This window comes from Mytilus edulis, chromosome 5 (genome assembly GCF_963676685.1).
Source record: "Mytilus edulis chromosome 5, xbMytEdul2.2, whole genome shotgun sequence".
In the NCBI taxonomy this organism is placed as follows: Eukaryota; Metazoa; Mollusca; class Bivalvia; order Mytilida; family Mytilidae; genus Mytilus; species Mytilus edulis.
In genome coordinates this window covers 73,585,308-73,602,926 of record NC_092348.1, presented here as the reverse complement: position 1 = coordinate 73,602,926, position 17,619 = coordinate 73,585,308, and the positions used below count along the sequence as shown (strand labels likewise).

The following is a 17,619-nucleotide window of genomic DNA, read 5'->3' as shown; positions in this document are numbered from 1 at the left end:
TCTTGAATTGAGTAAAGTAATTAGTGTACACATGCCTAGTTAAATCACACAGGTTTACCCTAGCATAGTACATGTATACCCCTAAATAATCTATTTGTAGTTTAAATAACTTTCACTTTTTTTTTAAAATCTGATGAATTACTAGTCATTGTTTGAGTTTCTTTAGAAATACTGTCACGAGACTTTGACTCCATACTAGGGGAGTTAAACAGATAAGCTCCTGCTTCTGATGAACCCATTTCGTTGGAATGTCTCCTCCCGAAAATAAGAATGAATTTAGTGACACAATGTGTGTTTTTGTTTTACAAAAAATAAAAAGTCGGGAAAACATTATCAATACCCCTCTCCCGTTCTCTTCGCCTATAACTTTTTTCTTTCATTCCCTTTTGTTTCCTTTTTTTGTGTGTGTGTTAATGTATTGTTGTGTCAATGATAGCTACGTCAACAAATAATGAGTCATGAACACATGTATTATCGTCGTAGGCCTTATTTGCACATAATTATGCCTACATGTAGTCCAAGTCAAGTCGATTTCTAAAATCATCTTTCATTTTTCAACTGTTATTGTTCATTCGGTATATTTCGTAATTTTGTTAATTTTCCTAACTTGGGGAAATATGTTAATTAAGAATTGAATGCTTCTTTTTGTAAATTTATTGGGGTGTAAAAGCGTTGACCGAAGTACATTTTGTATGAAGCGCAGAAGCGCTTCATTCTAAAAATGTACGCACGGTCAACGCTTTTACAACCCTATAAAGTTACAAAAAGAAGCATTCAATACTTATAATTACATTTTTTAGCTATGATCATGAAAACACGAATTTTATATATTTTATTATTTAATTCACCTGTGCACTTTATTGTTGGACCACGTGTTATCATGAATGAAAAGTTGTATTGTGCAATGCAACTGCTTACGGAATAACACGTGATGTGCAGTTAGCCAATCAAAATAAAATATTATAATGAAACATACATCTGATGTAATTATTAATATCTTCATGGCAATTGAAACTTTTAATACAGTTAGTCGATTAGCACCTGTCTGTTAACACGATCTATTAAATGTAAAAGATTGGAAATATTCTTTCAGATGTAGTGATATACTGGATATTCCACATGTAAAAACTACACAGTTTTATATTTGCAGCTATTTCTCTTTGAAACAGCCTACCTGACCATTTCAGGACTGAAAAGTTTTTCTTAATTCAAGAGCCTTATACAGTCCTGGAATGGAACAAAATACTGATGTTCTGCATGTTGATAAGCTTTTTTCCTATTTTCATTAATTGCTCTAAATGTTTGCATTATGCCTTCAATTTTGTATCTGTGCTATATTTTAAAAAAACCTTTAAAATGTTTTTGGCAGATAACATTCAAACACCAAAGCATACTATACGCACTGATGTAGGTCCACATCCTGTATTTTTAAGCAAATATTTTTGTGAACATATATATATAATCAGGCAAATATATAATTTATTTAATAAACACTTATTTGGATTTTTTTTTATCTTTAGTTTTTATGAACACACGTTTATTTTCAATGAACAAATTATGAATATATATTTTATTTTTTGTGAATATTGCAACGCTTTACACGCCATAGTTTAAACTAAAAATAAATGAAATAGATTGGGTACTTTTTTTTGTTTTAAGAAAAACGTCCTCTTTAGATATTTTTAAATAACTATTCAGTTGAGAAAACGTGTTATTATTTTTGAAGCCGGAAGGTGTCTGTGTTTAAATCAAAATTTTGACATCTGTTTTTTCCTCGATATTAATGACATTTAATGTATTAAGCTGGGAATGGAATGAACTGTTTCTGCTCACTCAATCAGGAGTTAATATAATACAATGTATAACATTACAGTTTCTGAATTTAATGGCATGATATCAAAAACTCTTATACCGAACATTGTTATACTTGCTATTTACATTGTACTTGGAACATGTGGAAATGTTTTAGTTTTGTTGGTTTATTCTTTTCAAATGAAAGAACTATCAGATGAAAGATATTTCATACCGATTTTAGCTGCATTTGACTTAATAGCAACGATCTACTGTGGAATTTATACGATATATCAATGTCTTAACCAAGTTACATTTACGCACAACATTTTGTGTAAAACGACACAATTCTTTATTGGACTAACAACATTTATTCCAATTTGTTTATTACTCATAATTGCAGTTCAGAGATATCTGAAAGTGTGTATGCCCCTGAAACCAGCAATATCGGTCCATGTTAGGAGAACTGCATTGATATTAACAATTGTTATATCATTGTTATGTTCACTACCTTTACCGTATGTTTACGGCTCTGTTCCATTTCATAGCATCACTCATGGAACTATTGGAAAACGTTGTGGCAAAGTAAAAGAAGGTCACATGCTAGCAAGGACAATCTATGCCATCGTGATAGTTATTCTTGCTGTTGCTATAATAACAACGCTTATTGTGTTATACTCTTTAATTGGATGTGCAGTCTTTCGTCAATTAAAGATGAACAAACGTAGAAGTAGTAGAGTAGAATTCAGAAATTCGATGACAAAGACTAATGGAGATCAGGCTTCTGGAAGCGAAAATAGTGGTGTTACACAGAATAATATAACTTCTGATCTAGATTCCAAAATATCAAGTTCAAGTAAAGAACAACGGTTTGAAAACAATCATCAAACAACTCTGTCTCAACCTGTTGGATCCAAAAGAAGACAGAAGAATAACCGTCGAATAACCTACAAACTAACAATTATGTTTTTTGTTATAACTTTGGTTTTCCTATTTAGTTATATGCCGAAAGTAATGTTGCTTCTTATTGAAGGCATAAACAAAGACTTTTGGGAAACAGTGTCAAACACAGAAAGACCTGCATTGATGTTTTTATATCATATCTTTATTATTAATAATATCGTGAATCCTTTTATATACGCTTTCATGGATATCAAGTTTCGTGGAGAAGCGACAGTTTTCTTAAATCGTGTTTTTAAAAGCAAATTTTGATTGTGAATAATAATCATATTTGAAAGTGTGTATGCCCCTGAAACCAGCAATATCGGTCCATGTTAGGAGAACTGCATTGATATTAACAATTGTTATATCATTGTTATGTTCACTACCTTTACTGTATGTTTACGGCTCTGTTCCATTTCATAGCATCACTCATGGAACTATTGGAAAACGTTGTGGCAAAGTAAAAGAAGGTCATATCCTAGCAAAAAACCCCTAATCTAACAGAATGGACTAAACTTTAGTTGCCAATCTAAAGTTTTCTATGAAGTGTTCTGTGGGTTTATCCGTCTTTTCGTCGTTTTTCGTTTTTTGCAACGGGTTTGTAACTTTTTCTTCGACATGAGTTTTTCCACATAATCTTCTACCAATTTTTTAATACTCTGAATAGACCCGATAAGTAAATTTGATGATTTACTTATCTCTGGTTTTAAAAATTTTACAGACATTTAGGAGTTCAACAAATATCATTTTTATCATAATTTCCTTCACTCATTGAATTACATAAAGCACAAATCACATTTTGCTCGTTGGTATATCAATGAGCATCTAATCAATCTCTGTAAGATTTTTCACGAATGAGACTAATTACCATTGATTGTAAAAATGCAGAAAAATATGAAAATCTTTATAATTTGAAAGTACTCAGAAACGAATAATAACAACACTACGATGCATATGTCATCATACCATTAGCTCATAAGCTGATCAATCCGCAGCAAATAAATTCACACGGTTCAATGCTTGGTCAAATCTCAAGTGCTATTTGAGGAAGTAGAGTACATGTATATAGAAAAGAGTGAATTGGACGCCTGAATGTAAACACCATTCCCACCTTCATGACGGAAACTTTTCTTTGACCTCGACACATTTGCTGTGGATGGAAAAAAATTTAAATCCTTGATTAATGAGCATGTTGTGTTTACATCGCTCAGAAAAGTTTATCTGAGATAAAAAAGAAAAAAGAAAAAAAAAGTATACATATACTATTATTTAAAATTTATGCATTTAAAAGTTTGTTTTTGTTTCTGTTATCCGGCGTGAAGTATGCTTTTGTATTTCCAGATTTAAAGTTATAACATGGTATCCCTTTACAAGCTTATCTAAACCTACCACATTTTCTTCTTTTACATACAGATTAAGAGATTAATGCTAGTAAATAAAACTATTTAAACCTCCATAACACGAGTTATGGTCTTTCTTTTATTCTTATCATAAAAAAGCTTTACCAGATCTAGACCATGTGTATAGTTTACATGTCTATTTATTTTCAATTGCAAAACATGTGTAGTATACATATATCTATAAACTAGCTACGAAACAGGAGCAAAGGATCTCTTTTCTCTCAGTTTCTAAAGCTCCTCATCAAATATCTTTTATATTTTCCTACACTGTACGAATTTGTATATTATACTAGAACATACCCGTGATATCGCGGGTCGTGACTGAATTAAATTATATAAATATGCGCAAGCCTTATTTTAGTATTAGTATTGTCATCTGATAAAGTCATGCCGATTATAAGATATACAGTTTTCTCTGCTTTCAAATCTTTCTGTTTGAACCCGTCGAACTGGAACTTATCAATTATTGGTAATATTAATTATTTGGAAAACAAAAGGTCCTGGAATGGAGACTATTTTTTAATCAACAGCATTGTCCTATATTAGTTGCTGTTTTACGTCATGCCCGCTAACAAATTGAAAACTGTCCCTATACGCCTTATTTTTAGTTCAGATTTTTAGTATTCGTATTGTTATCTTAGAAAGTCTTACTGATTAAAATACTACAATAGGTAACAATTTGACAATTTAGTAGTGTCAACCCTGATATAGCATATTAATCCTGAATACACCGTTTGCTGGTGCGCCTGTCAGATGCGGAACGTACAGATAAGGTAATAGGTAACAGGTGAATATACTATTGGTATCGGTATCGGACTCGACCCGGAACTTCTTAATTATTGGCAATATTAATTACGTGGAAAACAAAAGGGCCTGGAGTGGTGTAATTTTTAATCTTCACCTTTGTACTGTATTAGTTATATATAAAGTTGAATTCGTCGTTTTTACGTGATGACGGCTGACAAATTGGACCTCGTAATTTTAGTATTATAGATATTTCCTGCCATCTTATCTGAAACAGATTGATGTACCCGTGATTTTCTTCTGGTTTGTATTGTGTTTGTATTTTCATTTCTCATATGGTATCGTATAGTTTATGCGCTTTTAAATTTCACCCTGCTAAGGCGAACCATTTTCTATGTAAGAGTTATCTCCCTTTTCACTGTTTATCCTCTGTGTGCATCTCCTTCGTAACAAAACAAGATAGCGACAAAATTCTTTTTACAAATTGTTCGTTACATCCTCAGTAATTTTTGGCGTATTTGGATCGAAGCGATTCGATGAAATTTTATAGCAGTTATCTACCTTTACGGAATAAATTTGTTCGTATGTTTTTTTAACTCATAAACCGTTAACCGTATAACCCTGGAATGTTTTTATTTGAGTCCCCTGGGTCCTCACTTAGAAAATTAGGTCAAGGTCAAAGGTCAAGGTCAAGTTCTCAATTGTGACTTTTGCTTGTGTTTGCATTTTCTCTGACACTGTGAGAGATACATACAAAAGAACAAGTGCAAAATGTCTGCTTTATTGTAATGAAGATATGCTACATTTAGTCTTATACAATTAAATGGTATCTTATAGGAGTTGTTGCCCCTGAAATGTCTTGATATGAGGTTATTTGATAATAACTTCAATCAAGTTCATTATAAAGACATTTGACTTGATACAAAAGGTTGAGTGACAAATGACCTTGAAAAATGGCTACCGGAAGTGACCTTGAGAAAACCGGAAGTAGCCTTTTTTGCAATTTTTTCATCTTAAAGTACTCAGAATCCATATATTTTGTCATATAGATAGATAAACTGATTACTGAAGACTAAATATGACTTCCAACAAACCGGAAGTGGCCAATTATGTCCCCTTCTACATACAAAAGTATATAGAAACTATATATTTTTGGAATCAGTGTGACAGAAGCTATCATATGAGACCGGAAGTAGCATATTATCTCCCTTATATCACTCAAAAATATAATTAAACCATTATTTATCGCATCAGTATGAAGAAGCTATCTTCTTATCAAAATTTCTTTGGTGTGGAAAGACTTTCAATTGTTCTCTGAACAATTGGTTTTTAATTTAGCTTGTTATCTGACTTTCAGTTTTGGAGAAATGTCGTGCAATTTTTAAGGAACAATAAGGAATACAAGAGATGAATTACAATTGTAAGCAAAGAAATGTCAACCAAAAATTTCCATAGTATCAACAGCTATTTTAAAATTTATACACACTTACTGAACATTCCTGTTAGGGTTTAATTCAGTTGTAACAGTTTTTTTATTTTCACTTTTTGTTGTTTTCATGGTAACGGTGGACTATGTTGAAATTATTAAACTTCACATCTCCTCATTACAGATTCCAAACTTATAAAAAAAATGCATTGCATATTTAACATTTTAAAGAAAATTGTATTTTCTGTGTTTTTCCATGGTGTTCTATGCAGAAGTTGTCTCGAAAATTGTCAATGTATGGTAGTCTGCAAAAAAAGTTAAATCAAACTCTATCTTGAAACCAGCAAGACATTAAAATAGTTGATACATACTCAAGGTTTTGAACATTATTTTTTTTTAATTTGTCAGATGCTTGCCTTTCCTTTGCCAATGGCGGCCATTGCTGGATTCCTAGCAGATATATCGATTGAGTGCTGTATGCTTTACGCACCAGTGACAGCTATTTCATTCATGTTTCAAGACGAGAACAAATTAACAATAAATACGAAAGGTATGTCCTGTGATAGCCGAGGGGACGACCGGTAAGAAGGACTGAAAATTTGGAATGCATCAGATAGGGACAACGTTTGGACATTGTACATAGGAAAGGGTACAATTGGCATGGCAATTCTTTTTCAAAGTTTCATTAGGTTTGGTATAATTATCTGTGGGAAATTGAGAGGAAAAAGTGCTTATATGTATTTATATATTTATAAACAAGTCTTAATTAAAACAACGTTTAAACCTATGATAGCGTTGGATAAAAACCGCAATTTTTATACGTGTGCATGTAAAAAAGAAACTACAAACACACGACACGAAGTGTTTTCGTTTTTTTGTTTTTTATATCTTAAAACGAAAAAGAAACACTCAAAGTGTTTTCATTTTTGATATATTAGAACCAAAACAAGTTACAGCATTTGAATTATATTTTCTTTAACGTCTATTTAAAACAAATTTTTTGGTAGAGGGGTCTAAATACAGCACAAACAACATTTTCCAAAAGACCAAAAACTGAAAAGAATATTTTAACAAAACGCATTTGACTAACAGGTCGAACAACTGATGTTTTTAAACCCTGCTGACTGCCATTGGCGCTTGCCAAATAAATTGATCACAAGATGTAACATGGATATATATAAGTAGTAATAATGATAATTAGCCATTATAATAAATAGAGATACTGTCAGTTCAGCTCATACAATTATATATACCTTCACGGGTAAAGATTGTGAGAAAGTTTTGATAAATTGTAATAATGAGGGGTAAAGACAAGTTGTGGAAACAAACTGGGTCTTATGGTGACCTTTAATCCACGCCTATAAGTCTCTGGTAGAAAGGAGTATTCAACTTCCGCAGTTCGTTTGGAAATTATCTACATAGCATAAAATATTATATTCAAAAAAATGTGTGTAATATTGACTGCTGGACGTTAGGTACCAATCCTAGTCATTTAAGATTCCTTCCCTTTCAAATACTAATAGAACCGGCGTGCTAACTGTATAGATTATAAGAGACTTTTTCCTTCCTCCCCTTTATCTCCGATCCTTAAAGTATTGATTTCATATCTACTCTGATTACTTAATGACTGCTTGTTGTTTGTTACCAATTCTAGTGATCTTAGATTTCTACCCTTTTAAACATTAATAGAGCCGGCGTCCGAACTGTATAGATTATGAGAGTCTTTTCTCTTCTTCTCCTTTATCTCTGATCCTTATATATAGTATTGATCTCATAACTAATCTGAATACTAAATCGGCTGGGTTTTTATTACTAGTGACCGCCCCTGTTTATCAAAAATATACAAATTTTTACCATCTTCATCTGATACATTTTACGGAATAATTTGAACTATTTATTAATACAATACAATTTCATTTTTTATTATAGATGGAAATGATATATTGAAAGTCTTTGTTTCATATATCACCATATGTTTATTCATAAGGCTATTTTGTCTACATCTAGGATCATAATTCAAGTCTCCATAAATAAAGGGAACAGTGGTAAACCGCGGTTCAATAGTCATAAATCGATTAAACGAAAACAAATCCGCCATCCGGGGTGCAAACTGAAACCGAGGGAAACACATCAACTATAAGAGTAAAATATCAGAACAACAGATACACTGAACTGTAACAGAAACAAACGCTAACATACACAGAAACGGACTATTTGATAACAACATTAGCCACTTACGAAAAACAAACTATGTTGCAAATTTTATTTTCGATGACATTTTGAATTGACTTATTCTCAGAATTGAAAAGAAAATATAATTCAAATGCTGTAATTTGTTTTGGTTTTAATGATATCAAAAATGAAAACACTGTGAATGTTTCTTTTTCGTTTTAAGATATAAAAAATAAAAAAAGAAAACACTTCGTGTTGTGTGTTTTTAGTTTCTTTATTTGATTTCCCAAAATGAAAAACAAATGGACGCAAACATACGAGGAGAACCGACATTTATTTGTAAGACTATCTCATGTTAAACCACGAGCGTCCTTAAACTGTGACGATCGGAGTCATTGGCAACAACGTTAATTAATCGGAGTTGACGTTTAAGAGATATTTGCAATGTCTAGATTTTTACAATTAAAAGTGTTGCATTAGTAGGGAAATAACAGTACTGTATTTGACTCCTCTGTGTATCGCCAGTAAAACTGCATTTGAGACCTTCAAATTCCCGATTGACAGTGGAAACTCTTCATATATAGTACTGTAATTTCTTGAATATTTTCTCATATATCCTGATTCCCACATCATTATAAAAAACTCCATGGTTTGATAACAAAGTATGAATTGCTTAGAAATAATTCATTATTTTTCGTGACTTATTTTTATCGTTGATGTAAATATAACATTTTTTTTTTTATCTAGCATGGATTATCCACATTTATTTGTAACCGTTTATTTGAATGCATTTCTGTTACAATTCGAATAGTACCTATTAACTCTAATAATTGTTCTAAAAAAGCAGCCAATTCATCTAATAAATAAGACTGTTGCTTTATTGAAGCTGATATCAAATTGATTTATTATACATTTCTTAGTAAAAGAGCAATACATGTACAATCATGTTTTTTTCAAGAAAATATGAAATGTATAAACATTTAATCAATTATTAAGTTATTCATGAACAAACCATCCAGAAAATTCAGAGTGGTAATTTCCATGGCATCGAAAGCTTGTACTACCTCTGTTTTTGAAGTAAATTTTGTCGTCTTTCTTTAATATAACAAGCGCATGAACAGTATTACTCTGAGCGTGGTCTGTACCAGCATAACCATAATTCAGTCTTTCATTATTCTTAAAGAGAGACGCGGCACATTTTTTCCCATCTGTGGACCAAAGTGTAGCCATGAACTGGTAGAGCCCATCTCTAGGTACAACAAACACACCAGTATCCGAATGGTAACCGTCACCGATATTTGTCCACACATGCTCAAATCTTAGAATCTCATTTGGATCTGAGAAAGTATAAGGATGCCTAACCATAGACGCATGGAACGCGGGCCTGATCTTGTTACCTGAAATGAATTAGTTTTTATAAAATGATTTGAATTGAGTTGCAACATGATAGCTTACCAACATTTATGTGTACCCAGTAATACTCCCAAGTGTTCCATAGAACATGCGTATAACACACACGCAGGTTTTTTTTTTTAATTTAGTGAAGACTGTTTGTTTTTAAGTCGTTAACATACACTACACCGGATAAAACTAAGCATACAATTATATATACATAAAAATGTCACAAATTAATAAAATATTTCATATGTATATGTATATAAGTTTGAACACATTGATTTATAAACAATAAAACAAGTTTACGGCATAATATAAGATAGTATAAAGATATCTATCCATCCACGCAATGAACGCTGGTGTTGCCTGAATTTTATAATGAATCGTATTCAGCTTCATTTATTTATTATTATTTTCAAATGATTTGTATCAGTTGTAGTTTTTGTATCCTAGCAGTTAATCAACGTTTATTTTTACCAAGTAAGATTTCAAGCCTTGCATCAGCTTTTTGTAACAGGTCATATATGTAACAAAACACGTACGACTGTTAAAATCAATGAATTCTCTATTTTCATGTAGTAAAACTGCCCTACACCTTATAAAACTTTGCACTTAACCATCTACCTATACATAAAAATTAATAGAATTAACAGTATATATATTTTTTAGATTGCATTTTAATTTCTTAACATTAATACAAAATTAAGGCAAAATATGCCAGCCGCAATGTTTCTTTCTGCTCAAATTAAAGTTTGACCAACGTTTAAAGAACGCATTTAGTGCTAATAATGTTTTTTGCCAAAAGAAACTTAGCATTAGATTCACAACCAACATTGATAATTTGGTCTGCAACACAACTGGTTGTCACAAGTATTAGATAATTTAAGAGAACATTCATCATTGCGATTTTATTGTCTCCACAGCTATTCACACTTAAAACCAGTAACTATTTATACACGTTATACTTAGTGCGTTGTCTTGTTTGGTTTCGGTCTATTTTTTTTGGATGGATGACAATTTTGTCCTATCATATTTCATTGTAGCAGGTGTCAACAAAAAGTAACTAATGTACCATTATCAAATTTTCTCTGTGGATCAATATTATAGAATCATTATAAGCATAATTTCTTGATGTACTGGTATTTTATTGGAAGTTAATATTGGCATTTAGCCTGCTTGAAAATGCTATATACAAGTGCATTATGCAATTAAAACAATTTATTCATAAATAAAACTCTATGTATTACTGAAAAGAGCATACCAATTTGTTTTCCAAAGAAAATAAAACAGATTTATCGTATATGTTCGTATATATTTATCTGAAATGCAACAAGTCACAAAGTCATAAGTAAGAGATCTATGTAAAGCAGATTGTCCGTCCATCCGTGTTGTGGTTCGTCCGTCCGTCGGTGCTTCACAAATCGTTCCATTCTATAAATTTCAAACCCATTAGAGTTGGAAAATGAAATTTAGCATGATTATTCACCACTACTAGAAGGGGTGTCCACGTTTAAGATAGAGAACCCTGCAGTGGTTAAAAACGTAACCTCTGTTCATATATGATATACAAATAACGTCTCCGCTTTCTAACCTTTAAAATACCACTTAGGGTTCGGTTATGTACTAGCAGTGCATCTGAAAGTTCTTCCTTCTTGGTAATAAGCTACATATATGTTTAATCAAATAATACTGATTATTTCTTAGATGAGTTATAATCTGCGTCCTAATTTAACTTAATTACTCGAGAGTGGTCATCACTATCCTCTAGTTAATATACTAGCAGTGCATCTGAAAGTTCTTCCTTCTTGGTAATAAGCTACATATATGTTTAATCAAATAATACTGATTATTTCTTAGATGAGTTATAATCTGCGTCCTAATTTAACTTAATTACTCGAGAGTGGTCATCACTATCCTCTAGTTAATATACTAGCAGTGCATCTGAAAGTTCTTCCTTCTTGGTAATAAGCTACATATATGTTTAATCAAATAATACTGATTATTTCTTAGATGAGTTATAATCTGCGTCCTAATTTAACTTAATTACTCGAGAGTGGTCATCACTATCCTCTAGTTAATATACTAGCAGTGCATCTGAAAGTTCTTCCTTCTTGGTAATAAGCTACATATATGTTTAATCAAATAATACTGATTATTTCTTAGATGAGTTATAATCTGTGTCCTAATTTATCTTAATTACTAGAGAGGGGCCATCACTATCCTCAGGTTAATATAGAAATCGTAGTAACAAATATGAAAAATAGTTTTAAAATTTAAAAGCATGTAATTCTCTGCCAGTTTATAAATTAAGCAATCTTTGAATTTCATTTATTCTGAATATGCATGATACTTTTTTCCACTAGACGTTAAGCAAAAAGTAATCAATAGATTGACTTTCTTAGCAATATGTTCTCATCTGTAAATGAACTTAGATCTCTCCACGTTATTTGTTCTGCATCGTTTTGCAAAAAAATGCAAAAACAATTTATTTTCTATGTTTGTTGTTTTCTAATCGTCTCATTTTAAAAAGTTAATCTTCAATTTCAGAAACTGCTATGTACAGAGTTCTATTTCTTTTATTTTTTTGGGGATTTTAAATTTGTTTTTTCCCTTCGGTTTTTTTGTTTGTTATTTATTATCATATCATTGACAAAAACAAAATAGTTGCCATCATGAGTTGGTTGACGGTTATGGAAAATCTGTATCACAGATGACTATGAATATGTTCCAAATGTCGAGGCCATTGTCACATCCTATATTCTTTGAATTTAACATTACTGAATGAGTCTTAACATCGAATTGTCCTAACCATTAGAAACACGACGGGTTTCATATGTGGAGCAGCATATTCCGACCTAACTTAACACAATAGAACACACTCTGTGTGTGAGGTTCTTGTTTCTCAGTCTTAAGTCTTTTATGTGGTATTTTGAACAGATATATCATGTTATGGAGGGGTATTTGCGAAAAATACAAGTCGAGGGACTTAAATTTCCCGAGCCGCTAGGCAAGGGAAATTTTGTCCCAAGACTTGTACTTTTTTCAAATACCCCTCCATAACATGATATATCTGTTTAAGGTAGTACAATACAAAGATTTTTTTACTTGCAATCACTAACCTTTGAAATGCTGTAACTTTCTTATGAATGCATAGAAATTAATAAAAGAGGTATACATAGATAGATAAAAGATTAATCTTTTAAATGAATGCAATATTTTTATTATGCAAGCATTATGTAATCAATTATTATGTAATTAGCGGCAAAATCTGGGTAAGTTCACTTGAATGAATTTAGCTCTATCATCTCTTTAACTATACAGAAAATTTTAACTAAATCTTAATCAACACATCATGGGCTTTAAAAGGGTGTCTCAGATTGTCTATGGTATTCCATTCTCTCATAAATCTCTAATTAGTGTAAACATCCTAACCACATAAATGAAGATAATGTTTAATTAGGTGTAAAATTTGTTCTATACATTCTATCTGAAATCTGAGACACCCTTTTGTAGATAATGGCCATAGGAACAACATATAATAAAATCAACCCTCTAGGGATACCTATGCAGAAGCTAATTTCATTTGAAAGTGGAAATTTGGTGAAAAATATTTAAGACACAGTTAACATTATAATTGGTTACATAATTGTTGCATAATACTAACATTGCATTTATTTGAAAGAGTAATCTGTTAGCTATCCAAAACTACCACTTTTATAAATGTTCAAGCATTATTAAGAAAGTTACAGCATTTTAAAACATGGGAGTTGGAGTTATAAAATCTTTGTATTGTGCTACCTTAATTACACCGAATGAATTTTAATTTAAACTCTCTGTACTAGGAAAAGGAAATATTTATTTGAGGACATTCAAGTACTATCATAAAATATACCGCGGGAACTATACATGTACTTATACGCGTTCGCGCTGCCTTTATGTAACGTCATATCCGAAAAAAATGGCGGGAAAATGCTCGCGAGGGTAAAAAAGGAATATCCAAAATGGCAAATACCATGGTATTTGAGGCATATTCACCGGCAGTGGTGAAAAACAGTCAGATTCGTTTGAAATGAGGAAGAAATGTTAGAATATGCGAAAAATACACTGGCTATCAGCCAATCAAAAGCTGGCATTCTTATATAAGGTGTAATTATGAAAACTATTGCTTGTCTTTTCGTCAATTTTTCTATTTTGCCTTATTTTGTCGGTATTTCTTCGACTTACGTGTTTTGATTCTCTCTACGGTTACTTCAGCATCTTTTTAACCAATTGTTTATTTATAATCTACTAGTATTACATACTCATTGAAAAGCAGACAACAAAATGGTTTTTGCCACTTTAGAAAGAGCATAGTTGATTATAAGATGACAAATGAAGAAAGATTTTAAAATATTTAGACAAATCGTTTATGCCCTTTGTACAGCGCACACAATTCGGCTTGATTTTCGTCTTCGAGTAACAATACATTTAGTTTTTCAAAACTAAATCACAAAACATCAAACCAGCATATTAAGAGCCAGGCATACCAAGCAATAACTGTCCTAAGTTAGATTGCACTTATTCAGTCTTGGTACTACACATTTCAGAATAGATATGAAAGATAGAAATGGTCCGGAGTTGAGCTGCTCGGTATGTTCTAAAATATATATCACAATACTATAAGGGTATCTGGCATATTCCAAATTTACCGCACCTATCAGTCCACAGACAGAGAAGAGACAAGAGAAACTTGTCATAATGTACAAGACCACACATCATTTAGTCGCAATCTCATCAAAATGTATTGTGACCTTAAGATGTAATTTGGTTTATTTGTGTTGTTAGGTCGCTCTCTCGTTGACGTAAATCCCAAATCTTTTATTCACATTTGTACCAATTAGACAGTATTATTTCGCCTAAAATTAATTGTTCAATATACTGGTGTAAAGGATATAAACACAGCTTGGCGTACACACCACCAATTTACAACGCAACGGCAGTTGGTCTTATCCAAAATGAGCTAAGGCTGCGATCCCAACTGGGTGTTCAATTAAAACATAGAATGAAATTCAAAACAGCGTGGCTGTGGCCATTGATTGACACATTAAATTCATCCATTGACTGGGAAAATTTAGTGAACGTTTGTATGTAACAACTACTGCTCACTATGTACTTTTTAAAGACATTTAAACTATGGGGTCACCAAAGGTTCTCAACACCTTAATAAAGTAATTCGAAAAACTAATCAGAAATAACACGATGTTTTGATTTATATCAATTATATAAATCAAAACATAAAGGTTATTCCTGATTAATTTTTTGAATTATTTTATAATTAAAGGCGTTAAGAAACCTTTGGTGACCCCACAGTTTAAATGTCTATCGCAGGTACGTCGTGAACAGTGGTCGTTACAGCCACACTGTTTTGAATTTCATTCTAAAACTTGAGTGTTCTTCTTCTTCCGAATACGGGAGTAGACTCCTAGGTAGGAGTGTAAAACTTCCCGGAATTAAAATAACTTAATGCAAAATCACCTTTGTACAAGTGCAGGAAACTGTTCCATCACCACACTATATACATTTGTTCTCCATTTAAGGCACACATGTTATTATGTCAATATTATTATACACTAATCAATGTATATTACTTTAAAAGTTCATGCACTGTTTACACTAATATTTTCTACCTCTAAAGAAATAAAACACTGCATACTCAAGCACATTACTTTCTTGTAGATATGTCTGTTTGATATTTACAATCCCCTTTATCATTAAACAGTTAAAGTTGCAATTTTGTCATTTATAATTTTCAGATAAATTTTGCACATTTGAAACTGACTTTGAAATAACCGATAGAATTTCCATAACAACATGTACATGTAGTTTCTTCCATTTACAAGCTGATTTAATCATTCATAATGTGATCAAGCACAGAATCCTCTATAAACTGGTGGTCCCAAGATTTGACAATCAAATATTTTAAAGGACTTATATATGACTGGTTATTTTTTGCAATAGAAATAATAGATCATTAAAGTGAGGACCAGAGTAGGTTTTCTTGTAGGAACATCAGGAAAAAATATTTTCAAGAACTCTAGTCTGCAAGCATGCATTCCACAACTCACTGGTCAGTGATTTTTTGGTATTTCAGATCTGACATAGAAAATTGCCAGATATCATGATGATCTTATCAATTAAAGATATATTACAGTAGCTATCTTTTTTTTTGTTCTAATCACAACCATATTTGGCTATGAGTGAATATAATTTCATTTATTCATAATTTCTATTATTCATTATTTTGCAACCCTGCAAATTAAAACAGATCTGGAGACATTGTTCATTGTATACTTATTAAAATTTACTCTTTATAAAGATAAATTGTTACTCATAAATTTTATAGTTTTTTAACTAATGATTATTCCATTATTGTATTTTCTAGCACTTCTTTTTAACATGATGGAGTTGCGAAAATTTACCCCGGTTCTATGGACAACTGAAGGAGAATAATTTCATTTGTCAAAGGACAGGAGACTTACCATGCTTCAAGACTTTAAATGCTGAAATTGTAAGGCTTTAAGAAACTAATGTATATGTATATGGTCTTGTCTTAAGTTTCCATAAAAAACATTAAGTATAATTTAATTAAAGTCTTAACTTTTTTATTTAGACATATTTTTAAGAAAAATATAATGTTTTAACTTTGTTCAATGCCTTTTTATAATTTCTTTAATTGGAAGAAATAAAGCACTTAATTTATACACAATAACCTTTTTGATTTAAGCTTTTGTATGAACCTTTTTTAAGATCATTACATGGAGCTTACACTGTTTGAAGAGATGTGGGTATATGCCAATGAGACATCAACTCAACTACAAGAATAACCAAAGGAACATATCAAGATACTTGTTTTAACTGTCTAATCAAACCTAATGCTCCCTACAGTCAAATATCAAACAATTAAAAGAGTAAACGCATGCAGTAATTCTTTAAATACATAATGTTTGTCTCCAATTAATAAAGCAGTTGTCTGAACTTGTGTCATATCTTTGTAGGGAAATAAGATGCAGAGAACCATTCATGAAGTGTATACATGAAACTGATATTTACAATGATCTTCAGAGCTATATAACTCTAGCCATTAAGATTACATTACACTACTATTGCTTTCTAATTCTACTATCAACAGTAGAAGAGAGTGATTTTTACAATTTGCTGTGGATGATGACTTAATCAAATTTGGATGCATTGATGAAATTCATACAACGATGACAGTTAATTCTTTGAACAAGAAAAAGCTGTAGATATTTTCAATGGTGCAAATCAAAAAAAGTATGAACTATAAAATGATTAAAACTGTGTTGAGTTTACAGTTTTTATAAAAGTTACAACATTTACCTACATGTAAAGAAATATAATAAACCCCAAAGATGCTTTTATTTAGATTGATTGTAAAGTTTACATGTCTGGCTGGCATGCATCATCTGTCTTTGTTCATGGTTCATAAGTCAGTGTAACTTTTCAAATGGTGGATCCTCCTCTAAGATATTAGAAACAAAATGTCTCTAAATGTCTATTCGGTTAATGGAATGATTGTAAGGTGTACAAGTCTGTCAGGCTTGGTTTATCTGTCAGACCTTGACCTCATGGTTATGAATCATTAATATCTTTAAACTTGTAGTAAACTTTTATCTGTTAGACTGATAATATAAATCATTTAAGCAGCAAACACACTCCAGCTTGTTTTAGATATCAATCTCTTGGTGAAAT

The 17,619-nt window shown here is 31.4% G+C and overlaps 2 protein-coding genes and 1 long non-coding RNA gene across 3 annotated transcripts; 2 read left to right on the top strand and 1 right to left on the bottom strand.

The window, feature by feature from the left end:
• Positions 1-1,743: 1,743 nt before the first annotated feature.
• LOC139522514 (cholecystokinin receptor-like) lies at positions 1,744-3,396 on the top strand. The gene has a single exon (XM_071316002.1). The coding sequence runs from the start codon at positions 1,858-1,860 to the stop codon at positions 3,001-3,003; it is 1,146 nt and encodes a 381-aa protein (XP_071172103.1). The 5' UTR covers positions 1,744-1,857; the 3' UTR covers positions 3,004-3,396.
• A 6,075-nt stretch (positions 3,397-9,471) lies between these two features.
• LOC139525238 (complement C1q-like protein 3) lies at positions 9,472-9,840 on the bottom strand. Its single transcript, XM_071320432.1, has one exon. The coding sequence runs from the start codon at positions 9,838-9,840 to the stop codon at positions 9,472-9,474; it is 369 nt and encodes a 122-aa protein (XP_071176533.1).
• Positions 9,841-15,675: 5,835 nt separating this feature from the next.
• On the top strand, positions 15,676-16,948 carry LOC139524436 (uncharacterized). Its single transcript, XR_011664796.1, has 2 exons — positions 15,676-16,417; positions 16,905-16,948. It is a non-coding gene; the product is annotated as an uncharacterized lncRNA (long non-coding RNA).
• The last annotated feature ends 671 nt before the right edge of the window (positions 16,949-17,619 follow it).

Excerpts from the sequence above, each read along its gene's own strand:
- LOC139522514 (XM_071316002.1), top strand. The coding sequence starts at position 1,858 with ATGTATAACATTACAGTTTCTGAATTTAATGGCATGATATCAAAAACT.
- LOC139525238 (XM_071320432.1), bottom strand. The coding sequence starts at position 9,840 with ATGGTTAGGCATCCTTATACTTTCTCAGATCCAAATGAGATTCTAAGA.